Below are 13,160 nucleotides of genomic sequence, written 5' to 3'. Positions count from 1 at the left end.
ATGTTAGGCTTGGTTGAAACAAAATTGCAAGTTGTAAATAAATTTGATGTTGTACGTATTTGGGGTAGCGATGCGGTGGGTTGGGAGTTTGTTGGATCGATAGGCATGTCTGGGGGTCTATTATTAATGTGGGATGAGCTACTTTTTAGAATGAATAACTGTTATAAAGGGGATAGGTGGCTATGTGTTGAGGGAGTTCTTTTGAAAAATGAGTTCAACTGTGCTTTCTGTTTGGTTTATGGTCCTCATATGAGAATTGAAAAACTTGCTGTTTGGGAGGAACTGAGTTATATAGCAGGGTTATGTCAAGTCCCGATATGCTACATGGGAGACTTCAATGAGGTGTTACAAGTTGATGAAAGGAAAAATCAGGACAGGTTATCAACGTCTGCAGAAGAATTCAAGAGCTGGATCCAAGATATGCAGTTAGTGGACTTACCGCTGAATGATCGTAAGTTTACATGGTATAGAGGTGGATCCTGTAGTCGTATTGACAGAGTCCTATTGAGTGTAGAATGGACTGAGGAGTTCCCGGAGATTCGCTTAAAAGGTGGCCCGAGAGGCTTATCAGATCATTGCCCAATTCACAGATAAATTGAAGGCTCTTACGGTGCCTTTGGGAAGATGGCATAAAGAGAAATTTGGTGACTTGGAAAAGAAAATTCAGCATTTTGAGGAGGAGATTAAGAAGGTGGATGATCTGGTTGGAAATGGTGTCTATGATGGTACAATGGAGGCTAGAAGAAAGGCTCTAGTAAGCTGTTGCAAGCAGTGGTATGTGAGGAAAGAGATACACTGGAAGCAGATGTCGCGTTCTAGGCATGCGAAGGACATGGATAAAAACACACGATACTTTCATAGCCTGGCGTCGGCAAGAAGAAGGAACAATAGGATTGATGCTTTGATGATTAATGGAAGGTTGGTAAGAAATCAAGCCAGGATCAAGATTGCCATCAGAGATTTTTACAGAGAGTTGTATCACCAAGAGAGATCCCCGGTAATAGGGTTTAGGGATGGTCTGGTTAACCGGATTAAAGAGGAAGAATCCAGTGCATTGGAGAGCATACCATCATTGGTGGAGATTAGGGAGGCTGTTTGGGACTGTGAATCCTCTAAGGCTCCAGGTAGTGATGGGTATAATATGAACTTCATAAAAAAGTGCTGGGATGAGATTGGCACAGAGTTCTTGACAGCTGTTCTGGATTTCTTTCGGTCATCAAGGTTGCCGCCTGATTCCAATGTTACTTGGGTGGCTCTTGCTCTGAAGTTCACTGGAGCTAAGGAGATAAAAGATCTCAGGCCGATCAGCATGGTTGGCTGCATCTACAAAGTTATTTCAAAGGTGATGGTCAGAAGGATGAGATCAGTAATGCCAGGCTTAGTAGGAGAGACTCAAAGTGCTTTTGTGAAAGGTCGAAAAATTCATGATGGGGCTCTGATTGCGTGCGAAACAGTGCAATGGCTGAAGACGAGGAAGAAGAAGGCAGCAATTATCAAATTAGATTTTCAGAAGGCTTATGATAGAGTGAAGTGGAACTTTGTGGATATTGTGCTACAGAAGATGGGATTTGGTCGTAGATGGAGAGAGTGGGTTAGAGAGTGTATCGGTTCGGCGTCCATGGCAATTCTGATAAATGGTTCCCCTTCCAAACCTTTCAAGATGGAGAGAGGCTTGAGACAAGGTGACTCATTGTCCCCGTTCTTGTTTGTACTGGTAGTGGAGGTCTTACACAGGATGATAGGGGAGGCAGTGAGAAACAGACAAATCTCGCCGCTGTTGGTGGGAAAGGAAAACATAGAGTTATCACATCTTCAGTTCGCAGACGACACTATTTTATTCTGTCCACCGGAGGAGGAGACCGTTAGAAACTATGCCAGACTGTTAAGGTGCTTTGAGATTATGTCGGGGCTATCGATTAACTTTGATAAATCGAGCTTAATCCCAATCAATTGTGAACAGCATTGGACCGACAACATGTGTAGTTTTTTGGGGGTGTAAAGAAGCGAACCTCCTAGTCCGATACCTTGGTATTCCTCTAGGAGCAAATCCAAGGCGGGTAAAGACATGGAAGCCGATAATTGACAAGGTTGAGGAAAAGCTCAGTTTGTGGAAGGCTAAGGTGCTAAATAAAGCGGGTAAGCTAGTCCTTATTAAGTCTGTGTTGAATAGCTTGCCAGTGTACTATCTGAGCCTGTACAAGATGCCGAAGGCCGTGGCAGAAAAGTTGATATCATTACAGAGAAGATTCTTATGGAGTAAGGAGGAAGGTAGGAACGGGATAGCACTAGTCAAGTGGGAAGTGGTTCAGGCCCCTAAAAAGGAGGGTGGCTTGGGGGTAGGAGATGCAGTGATTAGAAACTCTGCCCTATTATTTAAGTGGTGGTGGCGATTTTCGAAGGAGGAGTGTCCTTTATGGAAGAAGGTTGTTTGCTCCTGTTACGACTTGAAGCCCAATATGATGTTATCTACTCAGCCATTGCCTACTAAGGGGGGACCATGGAAGGACATATGCCAGTTGCAGCTCAAGGATAGTAATGTTAGGGACAAGATGATTACTGGGTTGTCTATGGAGGTGGGTGATGGCAGGAGGACTCTTTTCTGGGAAGATGTCTGGTTACAAGGCGGTTCCCTCAAGTTGAGGTTTCCGAGACTTTTCTCTATTTCAAATCAGCAAGGATCTGTCATAGGGGATTGCGGGTTTTGGGATGGGTTAGAGTGGGTATGGAACTTTCAGTGGAGGCGAGGCCTATATCAATGGGAGTTGGAATTATTGAATAGGTTACATGAAGCTTTAAGGCCTATAAATCTAGCAAGTGATAAGCAAGACAGACTTGTGTGGAAGTATGGCAAGGAAGGAATTTTTTCAACTAACTCTTTTGTGCAGGTGGTGCAATCAGAGACTATCTCAGAGGATATCACAAGCTTCAGCTTCACCAGAACCATTTGGAAAGGTTTGGTGCCACCACGAGTGGAGTTATTTATTTGGTTTGTTCTGATAGGTAGAGTAAATACTAAAGAAAGACTACATCGATTTGGAATTCTTAGGCATGGAGACAATATATGTGTGTTTTGTAAAAGAGATGTTGAATATATTTACCACTTGTTCTTGGGGTGTGAGTTTATTTGGCAGGTATGGTGTCGATGGCTTTCTGATTTCGGAAGAGCGTGGTCTATTCCGGGCTCACTAAAGGAACATTTTGAGAGTTGGACAGGCGTCGTGAACAGAAATGAGGAGCGGAATCGGTGGCTAAGGTGCTTCTTTGCGGTCATTTGGAATATATGGCTGGAGAGGAACAGACGTATTTTTAATTCCAAAGAAGGTGATTCAGAAGAGGTGTATCAATGGTCCTTGACCAGTTATGGAGAGTGGAGTAGTAGGAACCTTGTTGTTGTTGATGGCAATGCCGGAGATGACAATAGGGATAGTTGATTTAATTTACTTTCTTTCCTTTATTTTCATGTTCCTAGTTTATTTGTCTTATGCTCCACTGTATTGTGTTGAACTCTCTTGTTAAAAAAAAAATCACTTTAAAATTTACTTTTACCATACTCTATTTACTTAGACTCAACTTCTAAAGTTATGTTATGTTCTATTAAATTCAGATTTTATCTAATTTATTTTGCTTATATTATTGTAGTATATTACAAATTTAAACAAATATAAATATAACAATTAATAAAATTATAAAATATTATTTAAATTTATTATTAAAATTTAATTTAAAATATTATAGAACTAACAATCTTATTTTATGATGACAGCTATACATTACAAACTATTTTAACATAAATAATACACAATAATTTTTCTACCTCACTGGCAGTAGAAAGCAAACACACAAAATTAAACTTGGTGGTAATTACCAACATAATCACTATATCTACTTAATATACTAAAATTGGGTTTTCCCCCAACTACTAAAGGTGACGTGTCGATCTCTCATGCCTCCATTTTCCCTCCAAAACGAATAAAATTTTTTTTCTAATCTAAATTATTTTATTGTAATTATATTATAATTAATACTAAATGAATAATATATAATTATACTAATTTAGCAACATATCTTCATTATAATTATATCAAATCAATATTTAATGCACTATTAAACTACTTATCAATTATCAATTAAAAATACTTTTAATAATTTTAATGATAATAATAATATCAATAATAGTAATAATAATAATAAAAAATCTTTGTTGCCCGATTCACGTATATCAAATAATTTTTTTAAATTATTTTATAAAAAATATCTTTAATATAATTATATTGTAATTAATATTTAATGAATAATATATAATTATACTAATTTAGAAACATATCTTCATTATAATTGTATCAAATCAAAATTTAATGCATTATTAAAAAATTACCTTAATAATAGGTAATTTACATATTTATTTTTTTTTACTAAAGTCTATATATAGTGTCTTCCTGTGGTACATGAATCTAAATTTGAGAACATATATTTTATTAGTGGCAAGTTGTTAACCCATTTATATTGATAATAATAATAACTTTATTAGAATAAATATCAAATTTTATTCCTAATATAAAAATATAAAATTTAATTCCTTTCATCTTCATTTTACCACTATAAAAGACCATGTATACTAGAAGAAAATATCATTCGTTTTCCAATAAATCTTTCATTTGATAGTTTTTACAACAATTCTTTTTCTTTCTATGAGGCGTCGTTGCAAGAAGGCAACTATCGTGGACACAAACTACCACACTCTCCAACTTTCGTGCTCATCATTCGGAGCTATATAAGATATGTTATATATGAAGTATTTATAGACCATGGTGTTATCATGTATGCATAAATAAAAAATGTTTCGTATTTAAATTTAAGTCATTTACCTGTTTGTAGTATATTATAGTGTGAAATTACTTTCAATATGTGTTGTGTAACGATATTATTATGTTCTAATTTAAACTTTTACTTTAGAACTGTATTATGATTTTATCTCATCATTTTTTCTTAGATATCAAGTTGACGTATTTTTATTTATTATTATTATTGAAACGGATGTGATATGAAATGTACCAAAAAAAAAAAAAAACTCTCACATTCAATTTATTTTATTGTATTCTTCTATCTATTCTATTTATTTTTATTTTCTTCTTATTCATTTTATTTTCTTTCTAAATATTATATAATTTATTATAATTTATACCAATATATCTACTTAATATACTAAAACTGAATTTTTCCCCAACTTATGATGGTGAGATGTCATTTCCTCGTGAATCCATTTTCCCTCCAAAATGATTGCACTATTTCTCTCTTTCAAATTTATTTTTAAAAATTATCTTTAATTGAAATAATTGTATTATAATTAATATTTAATCAATGATACATAATTATACTAATTTAAGATAATCTCTTTATTATAATTATATTAATCTCTTTTAAATTTATTTCAAAAAATTATCTTAATTATAATTATATAACAATATTATACTTAGTATTTAATGAATAATTCATAATTATACTAATTTAGAAAAATATCTCTACTATAATTATATAAAATCAAAAATTAATGCATTATTAACCTAATTATCAATCAGAAATATTTTTAACTATTTTAATTATATTGTTTTAGTTCTATTTTTTATTCATTATCCTAAAATTTTATTAGTGACAAGTTATTATCTTAATGGTGACCTATACATTAATAATAATAATAATAATAATAATAATAATAATAATAATAATAATAATATAGAAAATAATATTTTAGAAAATTATAAATTGGTTATTAATAATGATAATTATATGATTAATTTTTAGTAATCATTAAATATATTTAATATAAATAACTAAGTTTAATTAGTTAACAAATAAAAGAAAATATTATTGCACAATTGTAGAAGTAACAATGTATAATATATATATATATATATATATATAACCCATTTAATATTAATAACGATAATTATCGTTATTATTCAATAATAATAATAATAATAATAATAATAATAATAATAATAATAATAATAATAATCTTTTCTTTAATTAAAACATTCATCTAATTGAATTAATATAAATATTTAATGAAAATAAAGGATGAATTTTTTGGTTTGAAGGATAATACAATCGAATATTTTTGAAGATTTTAAAGTTGTGAGTATATATTCTTTCTATATTAATATACGCATGCATATTACCTCCTTTTTTCTATAAATGGAAAATAACATTTATCCGTTAAATTTGTTAGTTGTTCAATCGATTCATCTTATTTATTGTGATTGAGATTGATATATAAACAAATATTTTTTTTCTTCCATTAATTTTAGTAAAGAAATCCATGACGTAAAATAAAATAAAATAAAGTCAGTATCTACTTTTTTTCTCAATATTTTTTATATTTACGGTAAATATTAAATATAGAAAAGAAAAAAATAATATTAATTATTATCACTTTTATTTATTTACATTCATAATTAAATTTAATATAATTATAGTAAGTCTCTATAATTATAACAATTTATATCTGTTACATATATAGCAATTATATTATATATAATTATATATCTCCTCTTTTATATATACTTAGCAAGTATTTCTATTTATATAATCTACTTAATATATTAAAATTAGGTTTTTTCTCAACTAATGAGAGTGAGGTATGAATTTCTCATGAATTCATTTTTCCTCCAAAATGAATGCATTTAATGAATAATGCATAATTATACTAATTTAAGAAAATATCCTTATTATAATTATATAAAATCCATATTTAATACATTATTAAACTACTTATCAATTATCAATCGAAAATATTTTTAATAATAATAATAATAATAATAATAATAATATACTTCTACTTAATATACTAAAATTGTATTTTTTCCTAATTAATTGAAGTGATGTGTCAATTTTTTATAAATTCATTTTTCTTTTAAAATGAAAGCACTATTCTCTCTTCTAAATGTATTTTAGAAAAATATCTTTATTATATTTATATTACAATTAACATTTAATGAATATTGGATGATTATACTAATTTAGAAAAATATATTTATTATAATTATATAAAATTAATATTTAATGCATTATCAACTAATGAAAGCGAGGTGTCAATTTTTAATGAATTTATTTTCTCTCCAAAATAAAAGTACTATTCTCTCTTCTAAATTTATTTTAGAAAAATAAAAATTCCATGTTGAATATAGGTGGCAAGTTAAAAAAAATAAGCAAGTTAATGGAATCAAATCATATTTCTATAACATATATAAAAATGTATATTTTTATTATATAAAAATTGAATTTCTGTACTTCATGATGGGCGTGGGATACTTCTTAGCGTGTTTCTTAATTTATTTTTTATAACTCATTGAATACAATTTATTACAGTAAATTAATTATATCAACTAATTGATTTGATTAGGTATTTAAATATCACACGATTTATTATAATTTATATCAATCAAATAATTGTAATTTATTATATCAATTATTTTAATTCATTAATTTATAAGGTACATAATAACACAAATGATTTGTTACTTATACTGATTAAATACAATAAATACATATTAATTTAGTTAAAAAAATCATTGTCTCCTATGTTTTCTATTTATTTTTTTTAATTCATTAAATCCAATCAATTATAATAAATTAATTATATCAACTAATTAATTCAATCAATTATTTTCTAATTTATTTTTTTGAATTCAATAAATCAAATAAAATTAATTATACTAATTATTTGTATCGACTAATTGATTTGGTTAATTCTTAAAAATATTTTTATTTAATTTATTTTATTTATTTAAATATAGCTAATTAGTTATTTAATTTTTTAGGATAAATATTAAATTCTATTTCTAATATAAAAATACAAACTTTTATTCCTTCTGTTTTTATTTTACCACTATAAAAATACTAGAAGAAAATATTATTCATTTACCAATTACTCTTTCGTTGGGTAGCTTTTACAACAATTCTTTTTCTTTCTATGAGGCGTCGTCACAAGGTAACTATCATGGACACAAATCAGCACACACTCTTCAACTCATGTGCTTATCATTCAGAGCAATATATGATATATTATCCATTAAGTATTTATAGACCATGGTGTTATCATGTATACGTAAATAAAAAAAATCCGTAAAAAATCCGTAATTAAGCTTAAGTTATTTACCTATTTGTATGGTATATTGTAGTGTGAAATTACTTTTAATTTGTGTTGTGCAATGATATTATGGTTTAATTTAAGCTTTTATTTTAGAATTGTGTTATGATTTTATCTCATCATTTTCTCTTAGATATTAAGTTGATGTATTTTTATTTATTATTATTGAAGCGGATGTGATATAAAATTTGTAAAAAGAAAAAAAAACTCACATTCAATTTATTTTATTGTAGTTTTCTATTCTTTTATTTCTTTTTTATTTTTTGTATTCATTTATTTTTTTAATATCATATAATTTATTATAATTTATACCAATTAATTAATTATAATTCATTATATCAGTTAGTTTAATTAATTAATTTATAATATACATGATAAAATAGATCATTTGTTACTTATACGTTTATTTTTCTAAAATCTAAATCTAAATTATTAATATTTTCAGTTTTTGTTATGAACAAAATATTATTAATAATGAATAATAATTAACCACTCATACTTTTGATCAAAGTATTTGGATAGTTTTTATATTTATTAATATTAATTATTGATTATTTTTTTATAAATAAATTATATTATAATTTTATGTTAAAGTCATTTTTCTATTTGCTTTTACTAATTTATTATCTAACTATTATATAAAATTAAAACCGTATTAATAAATTTAATATTAAAATTAATTTGATTTTTTATTATTTAGAGTGTTTTTCAATCAATAATTTTATACTCTTTTTTTTTTCAGTTTCATTTTGAATTTTAATTTAGTACACAAAGGTAGTGAAATTCCATTGATACTGAAATAAAGTTACAAAATGGTCCATAGGGTAGAATAAGTAAAATAATGTGATACCCACATTGCAACATCTACATAAAACAACTTAAAATCTAAAATGTTTATCTTTCTCTTTCTCGCCGTCTATTATATTATCTATTCTATCTATTCTATTATATAAAAATCGAATTTTTACCTTTAATGATAGAATCAACATAACATGCTTCTACTTTATTTTGTTTAACTCATTAAAAATAATTCATTATGATGAATTAATTATATCAACTAATTGATTTGAATAGATATTTAAGTATCACACAATTTAAAATTAGGTATATTAATTATTTGATTTAATTTTTATGATATATAAATTTAAAAAATAAATTAAAATAAGATAATTTATTACTTATTTAAATTGAATACAATAAATATAAATTAATTTAGTTAAAATTTTACTATTTTCTAATCTTCTATACATAAAAATGACAAAACAAAATTATAAAAATAATATTTTTATCATTTTTGTTATTTTAATTTTATTTTTTTTTTTTGCTTTTTTATGTATAATTTTATTTTATATTAACTTTGTTTATTTAATAATAAAATATACTCATATTAATTCTATCATATAGTAATATATTTTTCTCCTATATTAATCGAAGAATTTTAATAGTTATCAACTACATCTAATAGAATAACTAAGAAGTGAGAACTACGAGAAGTTAAACCTAGGTTCAAAATGTTGAAACAAAGAAAAGAAAACGGTGGATATATGATTAGAGAAAAATGTATAATAATGACAAAATATACTAAAATTGAATTTTTTCTCCAACTAATAAAAGTGAGGTGTTAATTTCTCATGAATTCATTTTTTCTCTAAAATAAAATCATTATTTTTTTTTCTAAATTTATTTTAGAAAAATATATTTATCATAATTATATTACAATTAACATTTAACGAATAGTGCATTATACTAATTTAGAGAAATATTTTTATTATAATTATATAAAATCAATATTTAATACATTATCAACTAATAAAAGTGAGGTACAATTCCTCATGAATTCATTTTTCCTCCAAAATGAAAGCACTATTCTCTCTTCTAAATTATTTTAGAAAAATATCTTTATTATAATTTTATTACAATATTACAATTAGCATTTAATGAATAATACATAATTATAATAATTTAGAAAAATAAAGTCCAGTAATTTATCTTCCGACTGCACACGTGTGTAGAATAACTTTTAAGAAGGAGTTATGTACAGTAAATACGGTCGATGATTGTAAAATTGTATGCTAACATTGATATAATATTATTTTAAGTATATGTTTTGCAGGCATCAAAGAAAAGTGTTGAGTTGTTTTTTAGTAGATTTAAATTATTTATTGTTTATTAGAGAATTTTGTGCATTAGAATTCTCTAATAATTTATTATTTATTTTGAGTTAATTTTGATATGTTCTTACTTGACAGTAAAATAACATATAAAAATTTGTTGGTGGGTCTAAGTATTATTAAGTTATTTATGGTCACATTGAGTATATATGTTTGATTTATTGATGAAAGTAGATTACTAAAACCAATTAATAACTATTTTAGGATTAATATATTTAACACTAGATTAAGAAAAACAAATAAATCATAACATATTATATTTTTATTAATCAAATTATTATAATTTAAATTAATCTTAACAAAATAATTTAAAATTATAATTTTAATCTTATCACGTGCCATGCATGGGTTAATACAAGTTTAAATAACAACTTTAATCTTATCACGTGCATGGCATGGCACAGGTTAATTGTTCTTCATTTTGAGCTGATTTTGGTATTTTCTTACTTCACAGTAAACCAACATATAAAACTTTGTTGGTAGATTTAAGTATTACTAGATTATTTATGGTCATATTGAGTATATATGCCTGATTTATTGAAAAAAGTAGATTAAATAATTATTTTATAGTTAATACAATTAACACTATATTAAGAAAAGAAAAACAACGCATACAAGTTATTCTTTTATTAATTAAATTATTATAATTAAAATAAAATTTAACATAACAACTTAAAATTATAATTTCAATCTTATCACGTGCATGGCACGGGTGATTAAACTTGTAATCATATATATGTCCGAAATCAAAATAATAAGAAGCAGAAGAATACCATCATAAGATGCCGCGAAAAAATTGAGCGACTTAGAAAACTCTTCTTGGGATGTTTCAGTTACAGGTGACGAAACTTGGTAACTGGGGAAAAAGTTTAGGAACTGAACTTTAAGGAAGTAAAATCAGCCAAAATCTTTCATTTTTAATTTTATTTAATAAGATAAGCAAAATTTATTTGTTCCTTTTACGTGCTTATTTTTTTTATTGTAATATTTATTCTATATAAAAATATTAATTACATATATTAAATAATATATTATTATAAATACATACGTTTATCAATTTATATTTTTTAAATAAATACACACAATTTATATTTATGGTATTTAATTTATATTATAAAAACAAAAACACATTTTTATTTATTAGTTAATATCTATATATTCATACACATAATTTTTATAATTAATATATTTTTATAATTAATATTATTCAATTCTAAATTATATTTTATTATATATTTTAAATTATTTCACATTTGTACTAATAAATTATGATTCAAAATATTTTAATATTTTTTTTTAAATTATTTGACGTGCAGTAGTGTTAATTACCAGTTTACCACCAACTTTATCTTCCTCTGTCATCCATTTGATGAAGGCGATTTTTTCCATTTATGTATTTATTAAGTGTATGTATTTATTAAGTGTATTTAATGAACAAAAATTTACCAATTTATTTTTTATCATACATATTAAAGTAGTAGTCCGTTTTATAAACACATGAAAATTAAAAAATATTCATTATAAAAGGTGAAATATATCAATTTTTTTGTTTTATATGTACTCTAAATAATAAAGTGGCTGATCACTATTAAGCTCTGTTTAAGAAATTTTAAAAGTTTTTTTAATAGTTTTTAATCTATAAAAAGTCACATTAATGATATTTAGTACAATTTTTTAGATATATTTTTAATTTTTTAAAAAGTTATTTAAGAATTTTAAAAAAGTCAAAAAATTTAATTTATCTCTTTTTCAAAAGTTATTTTATCACTTTTATTACATAACTTTAAAATAAGTATTTTTATGATAATTTTTCAAATACAAAATAATTTATTTATAAACTGCTTTTAATATAAGTCTTTATATTAATTTTTTTTCAAAAGAACTTAATAAGTTGTGTACATACTTTGGCCCAAGTAAATAAGATCCAGGCCCAATAAATATGAAAGGCTCACTAATAAAGGTGGACCTCACCATAAACCCGACCTCTTTGAAGAGGTCGGACATAAACTTAAAGGTCCAAGTTCTACTTGACTAAACGAGTAACTGCCTCCTTAAGTCTTTCTAACTGACTCTATTAGAAGGTAGATCCTAACAAACTCCCAAGATAAAGGGAATGTTTATCTATCAGAAAAGATAGAACTACTCTAACAAAGGTGGTTACCGACTCTACTATAAAAACACTGGCACTCCCCAAGTATAATTCATGTTCTAATCCACTAAGAACCTGCTTAAAGCCCTTGCTAACTTAAGCATCGGAGTCTCTTGCAGGTACCACCCCACCTCCTCACGAGGAACTCAGACAGGCGGCACCTCGGCACCAAAGAGGTCGGACGCCACCATATTAAGGGATCTAGACCTCATATTCAGGCCCAACTTAACGTTTCAGGTAACCCTATGAACATTGGCATCGTTGATGGGGACCTGGGATTCATCCTCTGACAGATGGCGAACCATGAGCTCAGAATGGCTATACGGCATCCGAGTCCGAGCCAGAAGATCAACTAGAAGACCAAGCCCTCTTGCTTCCGCCTTCACCGCCACACCATGGCCCCCACGAGGAAGGGACCTCAGAAAACCCCCAACCAAGGAGGATCCAGTCCGAGGTCCACCATCCTGAGGCGGAGGATCCACCTCATGCGATCGAGATCTTGGATCTCGTCCATGGCCAAGGGGATCGACTACAATAGCTCGAACACGAAGCTGAACGACAACGGGAAGCAGAACAATAACTGTGAAAAGAGGTGAGACGACAAAAAAAGTTAGAAGACAAGTTACGGAAACTGGAAGCTGATGTACAGTGGAAGAATAATCGGACGGAGCGTGAGGAAAGTCCCTTAGGGGGA

The 13,160-nt window shown here is 27.2% G+C and overlaps 1 protein-coding gene across 1 annotated transcript; it reads left to right on the top strand.

Moving 5' to 3' along the window:
• Nucleotides 1-3,431, top strand: LOC107647403 (uncharacterized). The gene is made up of 3 exons (XM_088491015.1): nt 1-451; nt 591-1,887; nt 1,961-3,431. Exons 1-3 carry the CDS (start codon nt 1-3, stop codon nt 3,429-3,431), a joined length of 3,219 nt encoding a protein of 1,072 aa, XP_088347141.1.
• The last annotated feature ends 9,729 nt before the right edge of the window (nt 3,432-13,160 follow it).

Source organism: Arachis ipaensis, chromosome B6 (genome assembly GCF_059453495.1).
Source record: "Arachis ipaensis isolate K30076 ecotype BB chromosome B6, ASM5945349v1, whole genome shotgun sequence".
NCBI lineage: Eukaryota > Viridiplantae > Streptophyta > Magnoliopsida > Fabales > Fabaceae > Arachis > Arachis ipaensis.
This window is presented reverse-complemented; position numbering and strand designations above follow the sequence as displayed.

Excerpts from the sequence above, each read along its gene's own strand:
- LOC107647403 (XM_088491015.1), top strand. The coding sequence starts at position 1 with ATGTTAGGCTTGGTTGAAACAAAATTGCAAGTTGTAAATAAATTTGAT. Across the intron at positions 452-590 it reads GGACTTACCGCTGAATGATC|ATAAATTGAAGGCTCTTACG; the intron begins GTAAGTTTACAT and ends CCCAATTCACAG. Across the intron at positions 1,888-1,960 it reads AACTATGCCAGACTGTTAAG|CATTGGACCGACAACATGTG; the intron begins GTGCTTTGAGAT and ends AATTGTGAACAG.